At 40.5% G+C, this 20,882-nt stretch overlaps 1 protein-coding gene across 1 annotated transcript in view; it reads right to left on the bottom strand.

Annotated features, from left to right (window-relative positions):
• CEP85L (centrosomal protein 85 like) overlaps window positions 1-16,808 on the bottom strand; it is a 138,819-nt gene extending 122,011 nt beyond the window's left edge. The window contains exon 1 of the mRNA XM_071741071.1: window positions 16,781-16,808. Coding sequence (XP_071597172.1) covers window positions 16,781-16,793 — 13 coding nt within the window. The 5' untranslated portion in view covers window positions 16,794-16,808. The remainder of the gene's footprint in view (window positions 1-16,780) is intronic.
• Window positions 16,809-20,882: the final 4,074 nt, after the last annotated feature.

Here is a 20,882-nt window from a genome sequence, read left to right as displayed (position 1 = left end):
GATTTGTATTTAACCTTATCCTTGCTGGCAATGTAGTTTTAAAAAGAATTAATATTTCAAATGTTTTCAGATTCTAAAAAAAATATATTTGGCTATAGAAAAATCATCTGACAGCATATCTAAAGCCTGTTTCCTGCATACTTTCAAGAAATCAGGGAAGGGGAGTAAAAGATGTAATAAAATTTTTTGAACATGTTGAAGAAGACCGAACTTATCAGAGGCCATCAAGGATTCTACTTTAGAAATTGTTACAATTTTTCTTTTAGGGAAGAAGAAAATTTTATCTCTGTCTTGCATGTCATCATTACAGTATATCATTACATATGAGGTTTTTTCCATACAAATTTTTTTTTCCTAGCTCATGATGAGATGTGGCTTTGGCTCTTAAATTAAACATAATTGTTTACTATCTACATTTTTACTGAATAAATTCTGATAGTCACTGAACAGTGTATTTACTTCACAATGCAATTTTTAAATGTGCAAAAGAGCACTACTGCACACAAATGTTTCTGTTGGAGAGGTGAAGTTGTAATTTGGTCAGAGTACCAAAGTGTGAGGCACTGGGCAAGTTTTTATATCAGACAAACAAAAAAATGTAGTTTTCTGGGAGAAATAACTTAGGATAGATTAAATAAAATATTTACACAAGCCCAGATCTAATCAAGGTCCTTGATTCATGAAGTGTGTTTACATGAGCATCAGTATACTAAAAAACACAAAGTATGCACATGAGCATAAAACCAGACAAATGCATTTACAAATCAGGTTCCAGGTCACTGAACAAAAGATATTGCCATTGACACATAGTCACTGGTCTATAAACAGAGATGTGTATAATCTCAGCCTGATTTCCAGCAGACAGATGCCATTATTTTGCACAACGGACTGAATCACAAGAACTTGCACCCACACTGCCAAGTCTGTAAGGTAACAACTACCTTATAGGTAACAGATTCCAGCCTTGGTGGTTTTTTACCCCTAAAACTCACCAACAGGAGACACAGCAATATTAATGGCAAGCCAGCACCCCTGCCTTTTTGGGCAGTGTGTTTCTATTCCCGTAGCTATTCATCAAGTGCAGCCTGAATAGGCAACTGCAGTCCAGCTCCCCAGGACACTACATAGGGTGAGAGATCCATCAGAGAAAATTACATCAGCTGATCTGCAGAGCATAAACCATAGAGCCAGCAGGACCTAGTTTACTTTCCTTAATGCCATCATGATGCCATTTGATGGAAACCAGCTGCTCTGGTCATGTGCTTTGCACTGTGCCCAGACCTGCCACCAGAATATGCAGAAAAGAACTGAGTGCCTGATAGATTATGATTAATTTTCTTTTCAGTAAATTTCGTATACTAGGTAGATTGACACTTGTGATAAAATAAAATCACTATCAGCAAGTCTCTTAGGTATTTACATGAAATGTGAATCGATTGCCACAACTTACATCAGCAGTGCCAGTAGAGTACAAAGCCTAGTAAAAATAGATTTTTAAAAATGTATCTGCCTGTCTCACAATCTGAATACATCTCTGATGACACAGATGATAGTTATTCAGAAACTTGTTCTCAAATATAAATTCTCTTGCCTTGCCTTAGCAGAGGAATCACTTCACATATTCCAAATCAACAAATCACTGAGTAATTCACAATGTGTGACCAAGTAACAGGTAGAAAGCATTGCATGCATAGGACTAGACTAGCTTAGAGAAGAGAGGTATGAATGTCCCATCCCTATTCATTGATTGGCATTATTAGGGTCCCTATTGATGCCTGGCTTCCTTGTAGCTGTCTTCCCAACTCATCTCTTGAAGGGAGAGTTGCTCCCTGTCCTGTCTGGGGACCCCCTGGAGCTTTGGGTGGCCGGGTAGCACACTGAGCTGGCAGGCACCAAGCCACATCATACGTGAGGTCACTCTGAGCCAGGCTGCCTCCCCAGTAGTTTAGTTGATTAACTTGCAAGCACTATGGACATTTGCTGTGGAAAGCCTTGATTCCAGTGCATCAAGCAGTCTTCTGCTGGAGAATCCTGACAGAAAGCATGCAAGCACTGTTTCTGCTGCCTGGCAGAGAGCCACTGCAAAGCAGCAAGGTGTCCAGCCAGAAGAGGTGCAAGCTTTACCCTCAAACCAGCAGACTTTTTGACTGGAGTCATACTTCTCCTGGGCCAGGAAATGCCCAGGAATGCTGTCCTTTCCTCCTGAGACAGTGCAGCTGCAACTTGTCTTCCAAACCAGACATATTCTGGCTTGAAAAGTGATTAACACAGTAAATTTTCCCAAGAGGCAGGGCATTTTTAAATTTACAGTAATATAACAAGGCATATGAAGAGCAAATATTTTATACAAACACATTTATGACTATTTTCCTAGTGCACTCACAAAAGCTGTTGTATTTGCAATGAATTTAACAGTTACTTGTGTTGTTCAACTCTTTAAATAACACCCCTAAATAAACTAACTGTACTGTGTTATCTGTCTACTCCATGATGCTTTTTCAGGAAAATTTACTGCAGGCAGGTACACCTCCCATATTTGCACTGCAAAATTCACCATTAGGAAAGAAACAGGAAAACCCATCCCTTTGACTTTTGCACAGCCCAATGCATCCTCCCAAATAAGAGCACTGAACAAAACCCTACTGTAATTTTATCTGTTACTTCCAGCTCTCTTTGTGTACATGAAGCAGGGAAAAGAGTCCCAGCAGCAGAAAATGCACTGGCTCTAGCAGCAGAGCATAGCTGCAGTTTGCTCAGTAAGGGTAAGTTTCTATAGGTCCTATCTAGAAAAGCCACACAGGAATCCCAGGAGAGGTGCACTGTTTTACATGGGCACCTTTCTGGTTTTCTTTCCTCTCTTTTCTTTTTTTTTTACATCATTCCACCTAGTACTGAAGTGACTTCAGGCTCAGGACCTGTCTTAAATCAGTCTAGGGTCTTCTGTGAAAGTTTTGATCCAGACCTGCATATAAAACTTACAAAATCAAATTTGATTTCTATTATGGTTCAGGGTTTGATTTTTATCTCTGTTCAAGTCTCACCTTATACTGTAATCTTCATAAGCAATTATACAGAAAAGCAGGATTTGTGTTATGGGTTCAAATTCACTCTTGGCTGCTTTAGAAAACAAACCAACCACTTGTGGCCAGAAGTCTCCTCCTCCTGCTACCTTTGGTTGCCCAGCATTGCTGACTGCACATTTACATCCTGAAACAAAGGGCCCTACTGATTCCTCTGTGTGATCTCAGGTGGTGACAGTGCTTTCCATTAACAGAGTGACAAAAGACAAACCAAATAAACCCAGATATCTAAACTGGCCCAAAAGAAGCATAACAAAACAAGACTCTCAGGCAAGCTGCTCCTTCTCTAAAGGATATATGGCTTTGTCTAGAGATTACAAAAATATATAATGTGCCAAGAAGATAAACACTATTAAAAAGAGAGCAAGACCGTACTTTTAAATCCTATTTAAAATGTCCTACATACAAAGCTAGTCACTGTAGTCCTTACATAAAGTATTCACTAGTTTTACAAACCGTTTTAGAAACACTAGAAAACATCTTTAATATTAAAGAATGTCAAACTTTTTACTTTTTGTCCTATGGCTATCATTTTCTGTTCTGCATATTGTTCTCTTTAAAATTATTCAGTGCAAGCTGCAGATAAACACATCATATCTGTACAGTGGAAATAAAGCACAGTTAAAACTATAGAGGCATATTCTGCACACATTTACTCTACTGTAAATCCCAAGTAACTCTGACCTCAATGGATTTAAACAGGATTTATAATGAAATACAGAAATTTTCCTGTACTTCCATTGATTAAGTTTCAAAGTCACTTACTTATGACCTTTTCTGAGCACAAAAACATTTTAGACAGTGTTATATAAGCATCTTGCTAGCTACAATATGTCACTTCAGTTAGACAACAATGATGGCAATAATTAGAGTTTGTCCTTCAATCATTGGTATTGCTGGAATCAAAAGATGAATAGCATTTTAGAGCTTTTAAAAAATTGTATCTTGGTTTCTGGTCCTGTTCTCTAGTTCAAATAATCATAAAAGGTACATCTAGAAGAAACTTTTTGGGTGACACAGTTAATCCCTTTGCAAAATATCGTGATTTTTATTTGTTTAACAGTATTTTCCCCAGCATTCTCTCAAATGTCCCAAACAAAACAGTTCCTAGTGCTTCTCAGGAAACCTTTCTACATTTTTGGCATGACCTCAGGCATAACGAATATGCTGACCTTCACACTGTCAAGTTACATCCTAGTTCAGAGTAGCATCTGACATGCTTAGAAAATGTAGTAATGGAATTAAAAAACCTCTAAACTCTAAACCAAAACCAGGCCCTTGGCATACCCCTGAGACAATACTACCAAACATCTCAGGAATTTTGTTGCTTTGCACTACCCTATGTGTTTTCCCTCTGGAAGTCACTCTCAAGAGCTTCTGTCATTTAGCAACATCTCTGTCTCACAGCATCACTCAGTGATGTTAGCACCCAGCACCCCATTCCTGACATGAAAGTTGGCTCCTGAAACCTGGCTTACTGTTGACACCACGTCTGCACAACTCATCTATGACTGGGAGCAGGTCTAATGTGGAGGTTTGCAGAATCAGCATTATTGCACCGGTACAGTGTGTTCAACACAGGTATAAGGAGTGGAGACAAGAAAGGTCATGAATTCATAGTAAATATACGTACTCCACATTCTGATCCTCTTGCCTCTTTTTGGTCAGTTATCAGTAACAATTTTCTAGTCTGTACTGAATGTATCTTAAACTTAGGAAGTCCTTTGGCTACATGGAAAAGGAATTAGTACCTGTGGGATGCTTCATACATTCTATTGATCAAGCTTGGCTCCCTACAGTAACAGCAACAGAGCTCCTCCATCAAATGTATTTCCTGTAAAAAAAAAACCCAACACAACAAATAAAATAACATAGTATTAACTGTATTTATTAAATGTAAAAATCTAGACATTTTTGCAGGATAGCTATACTTTTCTATGTTAAAAAAAAATTTAAAACATGGTTTATGGCTCTGACTCACAAACTGTTGCACCTGTGTGGTTGTTTACTGCCCCAACCCTTATTTTATTTTCACATTTTTTAAATTTAGAATGTGAAAATATGAATTTCACATATTCACATTGACATTTTGCACGCAAAGGGATATAAATGATGATAGAATGGGATATCTGACCTTATTTACTGTAGTATCTACAAAACCACTGCTTTCTAATGAGGCTCTACTTTAGTTTCCTCTCCATAAAATTTTGCAGGACTTTGCATAATTGTATTAAAGCCTCACCATTACCTATGTTGCATTTACAGAGTCTTAAAACATGGAATTGCTTTCTCACCTCAAAGGTAGGCTGACACTCACATGTTTGGAAGAAACTGAGCAAAGATTCATTGTCATGAATGTTTAAAGTCTGTGAAATTCAGTATTAGTTCATAAAGAGCCAGGAACTGACCTTAAAAACACATGGCTCAGTAGTTTTTTCTTCTGTTGAGTGAAACTAAGGCTGAAACTCCTTTCAGTGAGCTGACAGGGAGCTGACATGTAGATGCAGTAAGGGAAGGAGTGGGTAGGAACATTCCCATTTTTTATCTAGCACTGACCAGCTGGACTCAGTAGTGCACATTTCAGCCCCGTTTGCCCCCTGAGGAATGAGATACAAAGACCCTCATGCCTCCCAGTGGGAGGACCCAGGAAACATGAGGCACAAGGCAGGATATTGGTGTGTACCTGGGTTGAACCTCTATGTGGAGCTGGAAGTGCTCACCCTGGGTCCCACAGCTTAGACACCAACATGATGTGCCTCTTTCATACAGTGCCACAGGGGCCCTTCTCCAAAGATCCCTCCTGCTCCTACTATTTTTTCTTCCCTAACAGGCTATGAATATCAGTACACAGGAGAGGACTGAGTCACCTTATAAACCTTCCCTTGCAAAGATTAGGCCTCCTGTTAATCCACAGCTAGTCAAAACTGCTTTTATGCAATACTTTTCATATTATCTCCTGGGAAAAAAAAACTGCAGTTTGAATACATTCCCTTATAATTTATTATCTTTTCAATAAGGCAAATAAAAAAGAGAACTTACAAAGACCTAAAGATAGTACTTATGAATGCTATTAATTCTAAAACCACATAAGCTATGTCTCTCTTCTGTCAAATTACATGCTAATGCTCACAGCCAAATGAGAAGTCCACTGAAAAGAACTAAGTCTAACAGAGCATTTTCAGTGATAAAAATTAGGAGGGGAAGCCAGTAAGGCCAATTTGCATATGCATCAGGAGGAGAGAACCTGGTAGATATACTGAGACAGTGTCAGCACAGTTCTCTTCTCCCCAGTGTCTGCCCCTACAAAGAGAGTTGGGAGAGAGTGATAAATTAGGAGAAGTAACATTCCCTAAGTGCTACAGCATCTTTATTTTTTCTGGATAACTTCATGTCTTACCCAAAGAGAAGAGCATCATTCAGAGTGCAGATCGTTTGTAGTGACACCAAAAGCAACCCACCCAGAGCTTCACCAGCAGCTACTGTGCAAAAAGCCTCTTCGTTTACAGACATCATTTAGATGAAGACTTTGTATAAATGAGGACTTCTGCCAAAGCACACAATTCACACATTACTCTAGAAATTATGTGGTTATTTGCCTTGACATATGTTTTTTCTATAAATGTCAGAATATTTATGCATCATCAGGACCATTACCCTGTGAAACGACCTATTTGTCTGATGTAACCTTGTGATGATACCAGAGTGTTGTCATGTCTGTTGAGCTGCTAGAGAGCCAGGACTATTTACAAGTACTGTTCTTTTAAAACTAGCTGATACTTAAACAAAAAGGGATATTTTTATGATTATAAAGCTATGCATAAATAAATAGCCTTCTAAAACAGAACTAAAAATGTGGCCCTTGATTAATGATAGAGTGGTCAAGTGTCACTTACCAGCCTCAGATAATACTATTCAAGCCATTCAAGTTTTTTTCCACGACAAAATAAATGGATGCTACTACAAGCCTATGTGCATTAACACACTGTGTGTCTTTATCCCTTCACTTCAGCATTTGCTTTTACCAAGCTATTTAATTTGGTCTTGGCACTTACACACCACAGGAAACTATTAACCCATGGAACATCCTTTTTCAACGATGCGATCTCCTAATTAAACAAAGAGTTAATTATCTCTACCTGTATAGCCTTGATTAATTTTCCCTTCCATGTCCAATACAGGGAACTGTTTGGGGTGCATGCTCATCCCATTAGAACTGCTCCCCCTGAACACTGTCTCCAAGCAGTGGCTCTCCCATAGCTCGGGTGAGGACTGAGGGATGGGCTGTCTCCACAGCAACATTCCTAGATCTTGCAAATAGCTCTCCAAGCCTTCCAAATACAGGAGCTTGGGCCAGAGAATAGAATCAAGAAAATACCTCCCATCTTGTCACTTGGCTTCACAGTCACTTCCTTAAGTCCTGGTGGTATGAGCCAAATGCTCCCAGACACACAAGAAGCAAGCAGGGCTTGCCACATCAGTGGCAGATTCTCCCACCCAAAACACAACACACTCCTTGAGTATGACTGGAAGAACTGCACCCCATCTTTGGCAGGCTGGAAGTAAAAGAAATACTCATAACATTTCTCCCATATGTGAGTTAAGAAATTACAGGCTAGAGCTGAGCCTTTGTGTGTCTCCATTTAACAGATTACCAATAAAAGGATTTCTTTACTACATCTTGTATCATGCTTACAATGACATGACCAATTTAAATTCATACAATCATTAAGGTTGAAAAAGACCTTTAAGATCAGAGAGTACAACTGTAACACTGCCAAGTTACCTAATGGAAAATAATTCAATTTCTATTATTATTACTATTTTTATTATCGTTATGCTTCTATTACAAAACCACTTAGAGACTCCAGCTGCAGTTGATGCCTGATCATGTAGGAGATACAAGTACAAGCAAATAAACCTCATCTATGCACAGAAGTCATGCTGTTTTAAGTCAGGTCCTGTCTACCATGAGTAACTCAGTGTGCAGTAGCTGAAGTGTGAATTCACAGCCCACAAGCTGGTCTGCATTAGGCTTTTTCATGGTCTCAGTGAAAACAGAGTAAGTTATAGTAATATTTATGGAATACTAAAGACCCTCATAAAAGAATATAGTACAAAGTAGCTTATGGAATACACAGTCACATTCTGGCTAAGTGGAGCCTCCTTACTTCCGTGTATCAATACACAAGTAAAATTAGAAACCATAAGAGTTGGTGCAACCCATGTTTCCTCTCATGTTTCAGCAAAACTAAACCAGAAGCACTAATAGATTAAGGGTGGAACAGGAGAGGTGGGAACTTAATTCCAGAAATCCATAGGAAGATCAGTACTCAGCTCTTCTCCCATCAGGCTTCTCCATCCTGATCTCCTTTGCACCAAAGCTCACTGTCCTGTCCTGTGGATCTCTGCTGTTCCATCTTGTTTCCTGGGTTGGTCTCCCACTCTCCTACTCCCCAGGACTCACTGTAGTCCAGAGATGGCCCCAGCCATCAGAGCAGCCTACCTCCTGTATGTGTCCTGGCTACTCCTTAAAAAGCCCCCTTATGATCACATTTAGACAAATAATAAAAATAAAGAAATTTCCAGTTTAGCAAACTTAATTATCTTTGATTTAAGTCCTGTCAAACACTTTTTCCTCCTGATGTAACCAATAGGATAGTCCAGGAAACCATCAGCTAAACCTGAGAAAAGTCTGAGTGGACATTTGGCCTGGGTGGAGATACAGCTAGAGAGATCAGCCAAGGCAGCCCTGGAGAACACTTCCAAGTTTGAGCCTGCTTCCAAGTTTGAGCTCCAGGCTTCAGAACACTATTTTGTCCCAGATTTTAATTTAGGATATGGAGTTTTCCCTGTCTCAACAGGCCATGGCCACAGGATCTCACTGGTTCCTGGCCTTGTGGGAGGAGAGTGTGAGACAGGTGTCCCAGGCTTGCACACTGAGCTCCATGTGGGTGTTAAGCATTGCTTGGACTCCAGTGCAGGCTGTGTGTCCATCCTAATGCTAGTGCCAGGCCATGGGGTAAGCATGGCCCTCATCACATCCACTCTGCTTCCCAGGTTTAAAAGCAGAGAATAAAAGATGAATAAAAGCCCTGTGAGTTTTCCACAGCAGAATCCTTCTGTCACCCTGTGCCTGTCTAATCTCAGCCTCTTGGCTGGGGCCTGTGCCAGCAGGAATACCAACACAGTATTACTCTTCCTCACCATCTCTAAGCAGTTCTGTCATTTGGGCATGTTCTTTATGGGTTTTTATGAGACCAACTCCTTGCTCATATCTTTTCTGCTTGGTTTCTCTCCTGAGACTGGCTGTTATTTCCCCACACCCTGGTCTCCTCTGGTCAATCACATTCTCTTCTCAGCTTCCTCCTAATTCTACTTCTATGTCCTCTTCTGTCATGCCTTCTTCTGGATCACCTTCTGACCTTCTGCCTTGCTTGGATGTTTGCTCAGAGAAGCTTCCCCTTGCTATGAGATCCCTGCATTGGTTGTTCCTTCCACTCCCCTCTGCTCTTCTCCCTGGTGCTGCCCCTCAGAGCTCCCCCAGGGAGCTTTGGAAAGCTGAAATAATGAGCATGGACATTGTCATTTTGAAAGGTGTGAGGCAGTTTATGTAAGATGGAAAGGTGGGCTTCTACAGGATCAAAGCTTTTGCAGGAGTAAAGCCACCTCTTGGATTGGAAGCCAAGGTCTTTCAGGAGAGTTTTTATGCTGAACCACTTATGATGCTGTGTTTTGTAAATTAAATTGAACCCAAACTCTATTATGTGAAACTCTAACACCCTTCTCGTCACACCAGCTTCGGATTATGTGCTGAAAGCTCCAATTGCAACCATTTGAGTGACAGGACAGGACGGGCTATAAAGTCAGCTGGCATCAGTACAAGGACTATTTTGGTTGCTGGAAGCAGCTCAGTCACGTTAGCAGAGGGGCTGTGCTGGCTTTGCTGCTCAGCAGAGGATGCTCAGCAGGGCAGAGCTTTGTCCCATGCCCAGGTTCCCACTGCAGATCCAGGCTGGGGACTCCTGGGGCTTTCCTGGAGGGGTTCCCACAGCTTCCACAGCCATCCTGCCCGCTGCTGTGCATTTCCCTAGGGATACACTGCAGCACCACGGGTAAAGATGTTATGAGGGAAAGGTGTCTTCAAATAATGCAATTGCTTACACCCACACCCCAAAAAGGGAAATATTTATAAGCAATTCTGCTTTGATTTATACAGTTTCCATGGCTTTACTTTGTCAAACTCCCTCTTTGCTTTCCTGGAGACAGTCCTCCTTACACTGCACTTATTCTCAGACTGTAATTTTTCAGAGACTAAGGGAAGCGTAATTTCATTCATATGAAGGAAATTAGATGCTTGCATTACTGAACAAACTGCAAGCATGACGAAAAGTCATTCACTGAAGATAACACATTTAGCTAATTGACTAAAACAGAGATGTAAAAAATGCAGAAAAAGTCAACAGTGACAGAAAAGACCCGTCTGTTGTTAAGCAATATTTCCTGATGGAACTTAGTTGTGGGTGACAAGCAACGATGACCTTCTACTCTGTGTAGAGGGTCAGAAGAAGTCAGCCTATTTCCCTGAATGTCCAGGAGAAGGATGGTGGTGTGTCCCACAAGAATCAGTCTGGTCCTATGTACAGGAAGTTTTCCCTTCCTGCCCTTATTCTTGCACAACATGCATTTTAGGTACAGTATAGTATTTCTATCCACTCTTAAAAAATGTCTTCTGCTGATTTGCACTGCTATTACATAGGAAATAGCAGCCTTGGTTCACAGTGTTTTCTGCAGATTAATGGCTCAATGGGAACTAATGGTAGTCCATAAGTAAGGTTAAGGATATTGTCACCAAACAGTCAATATATCCTTAGGACATGCCCTGACCTCTGTTGGTTATTGCTATTAAAAATGAAAAAAAAAATCCCATGCATTTTTTCTGTATGACACAGACACTGTTGGTATGCGTAGAATATATATTAGCAAATCTTTTGGCTGCCTCTTTGTACTGTAATCATCATAATTTGGTGGTCTGAGGGATGTGTGTATGTGCTGGGAGGAGCAGGGGAAGGAAACCATTATTGCTTGGAAAGCCACAGTCAGGAATTAAGGCTTAGTTGCTTTTTTCTAAAATGCCTTTACTTCCCTACAGCATCAGTTTCTTCTTGCTGTTGTTTAAAATTTTAGGCTCTGGTCCTCTGAGCCATTTACTTCATCTCTTCCCTTGGGTAACTCTTATTTTTGTCCCCAAAGGTTCACCAGAGCATGACTGTATGGTGTTTGTGTGACATACACGTCTGCGGAGGAGGAAAGGAGAACAGAAATTTATCATCTGTATTTGAAAAGGGTGGTACCATACTAACAACCAGCAAGCAGAACTGAATGTTTATAAGAACAGACAAAGAGGACAAAACTACACCTTTGCTAGAAGAGGTGGTTTTAAAGAAGAGGAGCTTAAAAGGAAGGTAGCTACATCTATTTACTTCTTAGAACTTTAACTGAGATCTTTGCTGTACAATCTTTTCTCTGTGCATTTTATTGCAGTATATGCTCCTCCCAACAATCTGCTTTATGGACATTTTACTGACGTGTTTTCAAGAACCTCTCAGAAGGGACAACAGCTTACGTGAGGGCTAATAAGATTTCAGCCTCACAAGACATTTCAGAGGGGAGACCATGCTGTTGCTCATAAATCTAAGGGCAGCAGATAGAAAAATTAAAACCACAGAGACACTAAATGATACAAATTAATTGAACAAGGCAGAGGAATACTTAATAAATGCTGTCCTGCCACACAACTCACCAATGTTTTAAAGACAATGCTATTATGTTTCTATTAGTTAGCAGTAGATGCAATGATCTTTGAATAAGATCCTCTGCCTCCTGGCAGAATGTTGAGAAGGAAGTGGCTCAGGAGATGATGAAAAGTACAGTGTAGTCCAGCCCTGATTTAGATAGTGATGAAGATCTGGCCCAGTCATTGAAAGGTGGAACTAAACTGATTCACATGCTACTCTTTCTGTCCTTTCCACTAATCCTCTATGTTCTCTCCACACCATTCACAAATGCCAAGTTCACTGGCAGCAAAGACTGTTTTTTGCATGGTGTTTCATGGTCTCAGCCCATACATTCCCAAGGACTTGTAAACCAGTTGCTGAAAATTAATAATCTCTTCCTCTATAGAGACCTTGAATAAGTCAAGAGCACCCCTGTGGTGCACTCCCCTTTCCTTAAACAATTGCCATCCTATGCAATCAAGCTGCCTTTCCACAGAAGATGATGCACATCATCCAGGCCAGTTCCTTCTTAGCATCCATGTAGTTTTTCCTTCCCTGTTGCAAAAGGCCACTGTTTTTGCCATGCTATGTACACACTGAGAAAAAATGCAAGTAATTCACCAGCCTGAGGAAGCTGTTGACTTCACTCTTCAGGCTTATATTTTCTGTGTTTGCAAAATCTTCTTGTCCTGACCCTTTCTGCCGTTGTGACTCCCATTAATGAGTTTTTTCCAGGAAGACTAGGAAAGCACTGGGAGATAACAGATATCCTATCTACTGCCATCTACTACTATCTACTACTACATACTATCTACTGAAGTTATCCCCTTGAACCGGGTGCTTAGCCCGTGCAGTTTGTCAGGATCACTGATTTCCCTACACCTGGGGTGGTTTGGGGACCCAGCCTTGCTTGCCTCTTGTGATTCCAGAGAGGTGTTTTGTGAACCACAAAGCACTTTACTATGGCAGATCAAACAGCTCACAGCTGTGAAGTCAGTCAGTTTCAGACACTAAGCAGTGGCCTGTTCCTCAGACACACTCTCCTGTACAATGAGTATTTTGAGAAGGCCTTAATTTCACTGATCAGCCATCTATAGTGACTTGTGCAGCTTAGCAGCTCACCTCTCTTAAGCACTATCTGCAGAACTGACTTTCCTCATTATCTAAGAACTTTTTTTTTTCTCTCTTTGCCTATTATATAGCACATGTGAGTGTCTGAACAGAGCAGCTCCTCCTTCTCCTCTGGATCATCTTGCTCAGAGACATCTACTCTTCAGATTCGCTTTCCCAGCAACTTCTAGCTGCTACCTGTAACTTTCTCCAGTACAAAGCAACTCTCATCATCATCCTTCTGCATATTTTATTATCTTTAGGATGCCTTTTCCTGGGATAATCAAGTGCTCAGCATTGGTGATCTACAGTCAGCCTGGTAGTACTTCCTTTTTAGTCCTTATTGTTTTGACTAGCTCTCCCAGCCTGCAAAATCTAAAGATAGTCCTGCAATTTCAATGTTCCTGGAAAATCGGTTTATTTCCAGCCTCGCTGTGGAATACTGCTTGTATTTTCTGCAGTTTTTGAAGTTTTCCCATTCATAATGCATATGCCCCTTCACAGTGTCTCCCTGCCTCTGCCTTTTCACAGGCCAAGGTACCTTCTAATATCAAAGGTACCTTAGCCACTTCCTAGGCAGAACTTTTCAGGAATAATTTAATTGATATTTCTCTGCACCTCGTTCTGATCTGGTGCTAGAAGCTTGTGGCTCACCAACTTCTCACAATGCAGTTTTGTCATATGTCTATCTGGCATCTATTAATATCTTGATTTGACTTCACTGCTCATGCTGCAATGAAGCAACACAAAATTAACTGGAAACTTTGTCACTGAGATATACAAAGAGTAAATGGCTTTCAGGGAATCACTCTGGATACTCTCTAATACCTGGTGGATTATCTTAGGTCAATTTTCTATTTAGCTTGAACATTACAATGCACACTTAAATGCTGTGGTAGAAGCTTTGAAGAGAAACAATCAATCATTTAGTAGTTTCTGGCTCCACATCTGCACTTACTCTTGCAAGCTGTTAGTGTCTGGATATTCCTATAAATTCTCAATTAACAAACATTTCTCCCCAATTGCTCTCTAGACCATTGCTCTCCTAAAAGAATTATTTGATCTCCTGATGCATACATATAATGTAAATGGATTTAATTTAGGTGAAGTACACAACAGGCACAGAACAGCTAGCCTCTGAGCTCCTCTAGAACCCTTGGGAGATCTTTAAAAACAGAATCTGTATGTGACAGCCATAGGGCTTTAGGACAGTACTCTGTTTCTCAACTCCAAATTTCACTAATTCGTAACAAAACCATAAATAAATAAAAAACACAACTGAAACTTCAGAGAGACATTATGAAATAAATTAACATTTTTGCTCAGTAATATTGCTCTGGATAAGCTTTTTGCAGAAGTATCAAGTTTAGAATAGGCAGAAGTTGTGTGATAGGTACAGCAAAAAATATAATCTTAACTTACATACTCTATGATCTAAAAAGCATTTTGTGAATCAGAGGAGCACTGGGCAGAGACAAGCACAGAATCATATGACAAACCAAATGCATTATTTATTATTTAGTAGAGCTTCTGCAATACAATTCTGTACATTGACTTATTTATGAAGTTCAGTAAGAAAAAAGATGAATTAGTGTATTAATAAAATAAGGTTTTATATTCAACTAAATTCTCGCTAAAATTGGAACTAACAAAGATGAGCTGAAAAGATGCCATAATGCTCTTAGCCACAGCTTGGGAAATATTAACTTACATATGTCAAAGGAAATGAAGAAAAGTGCATATAGTAACTGTGCAAGATGATACACAGCTTCTGGTTTCTCAGGTCACCACAACTTGTGCATTACAGGCATCAGGGATGAGAGTTCCCTTTTACAGGAAACTCATCCTTCTCCTGAGCATTCGTGGCAAACCATTCACACCATTGCCAGCCTTGGCACTGACAGAGATTTGGGTTGGCACCACTGACATTAAGCTACAATAATCCTTTAAAACAAAACTTGCCACCAGACAGCAGGAAGGTGACTCAATGCAAGATCCTGTTCTCCACACTTGTCTGGCCATGAGACCCTGCTGGCACACACTGGTGATGCCCATGAGCAGCGAGTCTAATGGAAGTTCCTCTGCCACAAAGCCTTTTGTTGGCTCACAGGAGGCAACAGACACAAGCTGAATAGTAACACTGAGAAATATCCTCTCTTTTCTCTAAATCAGCATCAGAGTGTTGGTACAGTCTCTGTAGCTCTTCTGGAGAGCAGCTCTCTGGCTTCCCGCTGTCTGGCATTGGATTTCCAGTTCTACAGCTGAAGTACCTAAGATTGTCTTGTACAGCTCTCTGAAATGCCATGTGGTGCCCAAAGGCTGTATTCTTCTTCCTACTTTAGCTCAGAAATGGAAATTAGTCCCTATCACTAAGGCTGCCACAAGTTTCAGGATCTTGTGGTTCTTAATCTACAGGGAACATTTTGGACCTTCACATCATTTCATATCCAGTTAATGGTGCTTTAAGTTAGTGTAGGTGTTTATAGAAGTACTCTAGTCTGCTCAACCTTAAGCAGAACGCATCTTAAAAGTGATGATGTAAAGAAACCTGGAGTGTCATTGATGGGCATGCACCTAAATAATTTACCTTCTCTGCTATTCATTTTACACAGTAAGCTGTAATAATTTTTGCACTCATTTTTTGCATTTGCTAATTTTCAAGTTAGTAGCTTTCTTTCCTTTGCTAAATCTCACTTTTTCTGGAGGTGACAATGGAAGTTGCACAAACTGGAACTTAAAACCAGAGATGCGTTTAAAAAACTGAAATTATTTTGGGTGGGTGAAGAGTGCCACAGGAGGTTTATCAGTTTTAAAGAGTGGTAGTACGTGGCATCAACGGTTTCCAAACAGACACGGAGCAAAACTCAAGAGTGCAAAGAACGTGCTGAGGCTCTCTGCTGCTCTGTGGTCTGAAAGCAGCAGCCTCCATGGCTTGCTCCGTGTTGGCTCAGTTCCCGCATTACCAGCAAAACAACTGCCTAGCAACCCAGCTTTTCCCACAACATTTCCTCGCACACTTTGTGTGCTCAGAAAAAAAGTATAGCACCCAATATTCTCTCTGGATAATCCCCTTATTTGAGAGCCATATTCAGCCCTCTGTATACACTGGAGCTGTAAATAGCAAGGCAATTGCTGTTGTGACAGCACAGACAAAGTCACACCAGTCCTATCTGTGCTGCAAGCTGTGCAGGAACACCGAGCGCCTTAAACAGGTTATCTGTGCATCAGACAGACAGCAAACTTTCAGCTTCCCTTCACCATATTTCCCCTAACAAAAGCAGGAAGCCATGACTGTTAGCAAAAAGGTACAGATATCCTTCCTATTGAAAAACCTGTTTTGCCAGCAGTGAAAGAGCTCTCTAGTGCGCACTTCACAACCGCTGGGACAGTCTGTCTGATGCATAAATAATTCAGTACTTCAAAAAAACCATGCTGGCTTGAACATGTGAAATTGCTTTTTTTCAGCTACTATTGTTAAGGAACATCTATAGTCATACACTAGATTTACTAATGGCTGCATTTTCTCATCTAGCATCCCAGCTTGCAGCAGCATTTTGCAACTGCATATTTAAGCCACTTTTCTCAGTTTCAGCACCAGCGAAAGGAGTTGCCTCGACTCTTCTGCAGCTGTTTATGAGCAGCTCGCTGAGAGGACTGCAGAATATCCAAATTTGCCCATATGTTATCTGGAAGCACAAGCCTTCTCATCCCTCTAAGAGACAGCACCATTTGAGCAGCAGTGTAAATAAGCTCTAACCAGCATAACTAAGACAGCGCTCTTAATCAAACACGCAGAAATTAAGGCAGCAAACTTACTTGCCGTCTTCATAACTTCCTCAGGAACATTGTCTTTTCAAATGAGTGTAACAGGAAACTGTGGTAATTACAGGCAAGCTGTGCTTCTGCAGCTCAAACCACCCCACTGCAAAGTGCAAAAGCAGTCAGCACTGGGTTGGCAAGCAACAACTGACAGCCACCTCCCCTTCTTCTTGTACTTTGCATGTAAATCTTAAACAGACGCCATGTGGAGAGAAGTGGCTCTTACAAAGGTCCACATAAAATACACCTGTGAAAAGGCTTTATAACTTGTGATAGCTCTATGCTCTGAATAGCTCTATGCTCTGAATAGCAACCCTTACCTCTGTGAAGTGCCCTGAGACCTTCAAATGAAAAGCATCCTAGGTGTGCTAACATTTGTTACTGATTTTACCTGGAGATATGTTAAATGTCTATATTAAAGGCAGTATTGACATTTTGCTGCTTCCTGGGATTAACCTGGACCTCCCTTGCCCTGTCTTTTGCTGCAGTGTGGTAGGGAGGGTGCTGAGATGTGCACATTTATGGGTTGAGTAGGTCCAAGGACAACTCCACATGCCTTTACGTCCTCAACTGAGGCAGAACTTCATCTGCAGTGAAAAGGACATTGCTCCTACCTTTTTCTTACAACAGGGTTTCATAGTAGGGCAAACAGCTAGCTGAAACTGTGCCAGCATCCTAGAGCCTTTAAGACAGGAACTACAATCTCTCTTGTTTCTGAATTAGCATCTGACAGATGCAGAAAGCTGCCATTAATATCCAGCTCACAGAAATATGTATGTAAGACTGTAAATGCATGGAAAAGCTCTGATAACATCAGATACTGCAGGCAGCTTGGCATGTCTGTAATAAGTGGATTGCCTCACCAAGGTTTTTCAAATCTGCATTTTTGTCAAAGTCAGTTTAGCACCCACTGGATGGTTAGATAAGGTAGAAACTAGCAGCAGAGCAATGAAATATTCATGCAAGTGTATGAAATCCTGTTAACTAAGTTGTAACTGCAAGAACAAATTCTGATTGTTCTGACAGCTGAAAAATCTTGCAGGGATGGCATGGTTGGAAAACACAGCAGAATTACAGAAAAAGAGCAGTGGTACAGGTTTGCTGAAGGGCAGAACTAGCCTACAGAATCTATGTTTCTGGGCACAAGTCAAAAAGCATGTAGAATGCTTTTAGGATCTCAGTCTGACTCTGAAGGGTTAATGACTAGGGAAAAGTATTTGTTAGCAAGCTGAGTCAGCTCCCTGACACAGAGTCCAGGAGGTTCTGCTTACACAGCTACATGTAGGACCAAAAAATCACTGGAGATGCACATGTAAAAGGAAAGACCTCTGCCAGCAGTTAAAAGAAGTTAGCAATGCTCTCTTATGTAATGCAAGTAAAAGGATGTAGAGACTCCCCGAAGGAAAAATTTTACCTATCTACAGTAAAGTACATCTGGTTTCTTTGCATTTTTCCCATTAAACATATCCAGTTTTCTCTCACTGTGTCTGCAGACAGTCTGAGCGGCAGTGTCTGGAAAAACATAATCTGAACTTCCATAGGATGCCTGTCTGCACGAAACACACCTGACATGCAGGTTATTTATAGGTAGCTTTGCTAGTTTTTGCAGAACATGTGAACATAGACAAAAAGTAGCATCTGCCCTATCCTCCACTACCTCTTCTATCTGCAAATAACTACACCAGATGATTTGACAAGAATGGTGGATATTGCTACAAGAATGGTAGATACTGTTAGCATACTGACATGAAAAGGCTGTCCCCTGACAAGTCAGACACCTCTGCAACTGATCCAGAGCTAAATGCCCTTTTGCTCTTGAGTTTTATCTTGTTTCCTCTCACAGTTTCCCTTACTGCTTTAACCATTTTATGGTTTCCTTTGCAAGTGACTTTTCAATTTCTAGCTTCCTAACTTCTCTCTTACTGCTATAATCATAGAATGATAGAAGGATTTGGATTGGAAGGGATACTTTAAGGTCACCCAGGCCAATCCCCCTGCAATAAGCAGGCACATCTTCAACTAGATCAGGTTGCTCAGAGCACCATCAAACCTGACCTTGTATCATATGTTTCTAGGGATAAGACACCTACTACCTCCCTTGAACAACCTGTTCCAGTGTTCCACCACTCTCATTGTGTAATATTTCTTGCTTATATCTAGTGTAAATATACTCTCTTTAGTTTAAAATTATGGCTCCTTGTCTTGTCAGGCTCTACTAAAAAGTTCATTCTCAGGCCCTTTTCTTTCTAAAAAGATTACTAATATGTAATTATATAAACAAAAAGAAAAAAAATTAAATGTATTTTAATGTCTTTATTGGTTCCCTCTCTCTCTGGCCAAGAATTAGCAATTATTTTGAGCTGTACTACCCACAGGTAACAACAGCAGTATGGGAGAGAAGAAGATCTAGATGCTTCATGCTAGGGACCAGCTTCACAAAAGGATGGGCATGCTGCAGCACATGGCTCTCTATTTAACTTGAGACATAATGCTGCATGAAACCCACAAAAGCTAAAGGAAAGAGGCACCCGAAGTGTTACTAGCAAGGAATGCTTTCAGTCCAAGTTCTGTGAGGGGCTCAAAAGCAGGTTCTGGTGGTTGTTTTTCTTACTAGCTGCCAGCAACATCCCTTTAAAACACTGGGTGTTACACACTTCTCCTTCCACTGCAGACAAGCATTTCCATCTTTTCTATGTTCATGTCTTTCACAGACAAGAACACTGTCCTGAAATTAATTACCCATGCCAGTGATTCTACATTAACATTATCACAGTCACCACCGTCAGAAGACCTCTTATTCAGAAGACCAGCATCTGGAAGGTCTAAATTCACTTTTTACCCCCCTACAGAATATTGAAAAAACAGTGTGTTCCTACTAAGATGCTCTAAGTGCCAGGTTATGGAACTAGATACTGCTGGCCTTAAATGCATATTGAGATTTTAATTTGACTGAGAGCAAGTCACATGCCAAGAATTTCCATGGGAGCAGTTCAGTTCACAGGGAAGAGCCCCAGAGAAGCTACTGGCTTTGGCCTCATCATCCAGTGAGCTTCTCGTGATTCCTTGTGTTGAAAGTATTGATCTTTGCACTGAATATTTACTCATTTACACTGAGTCTTTCCTTGGCCTTGATGTTTAAGCATTCACCTAATTTTGAGGAAACCTTTTTCTTGGTAGGATATTTAACATTAATTATTCACAAGAGTGTAAGGAAGAACCTGAGTCTTCTTTTCCTCCCCTAGTCTAGACAAGTGGTCTAGACTTTTATTGTTTTCACTAATTATTTCATAAAAGTGCTCCATATTGCAATTGAAAAGATTTAAGCAGTCTCATTCTATAGCATTATGCACCTAACTTAAGCATCCATAGTAGTGGCGAGTTAAAAAATGAACAGAAGATGGATTTGAACTTTTACAGGTGTTTGAACTACTACTTGACAGGGAAGATAGCTTGTATGTTGAAGCAGAGTAACTGAATACCAAAAGCACCCAATCTTATTAATGGTCTCAATAGATATTTGCTTCAAATAAAGATCTCAGTGTAGCTTAGCTACATACACTAGGTAGCAACAGACTGTACACAAAACATGCACTGAACTCCTGAGGGAACTTCATGGCTGGAAAGTTGGCACAGAGAAACTCCCATTTGTCTTGTGCAGAAGTACTGCAGGGCTTTTGAAGATATGAATTTTTAACTCAGATAGCCAAGTGTTTGTTTTTCTGATGTAATACTCCTGAGGCTAAATGAAACACTGAAGTATTTTCCTTGCCAGGCAATATATCTCCTCATGAGATTAATAGGGTTTACCCACTGCCATTTTTTCTTGGGACCCAGGCAAATGTTCAGATAAGTACTGGTCAAATAAATATTGATCTTGATATCTTGATTGCATTTGGGTAATGATAGGACATTACCTGCCAATGGGTGACTCTCACAACTGCATTTATGCAACTATTTTCACCTTCTGAGATACCTTGCTGTCCTTACTCTGACAAAGACCACTGCTAATACAGCCATTCTCTCTTTGGAACAAATTTTAACAGTTCTCAGAATGATCAGATCTGCTAAATCAGATCTGTCATTAAGGTCTCTATTTTAC

The sequence above is a fragment of the Heliangelus exortis genome, chromosome 3, assembly GCF_036169615.1.
Source record: "Heliangelus exortis chromosome 3, bHelExo1.hap1, whole genome shotgun sequence".
Classification (NCBI taxonomy): Eukaryota; Metazoa; Chordata; class Aves; order Apodiformes; family Trochilidae; genus Heliangelus; species Heliangelus exortis.
The sequence above is the reverse complement of the archived record's forward strand: the minus strand, read 5'-3'. Positions and strand labels throughout refer to the sequence as shown.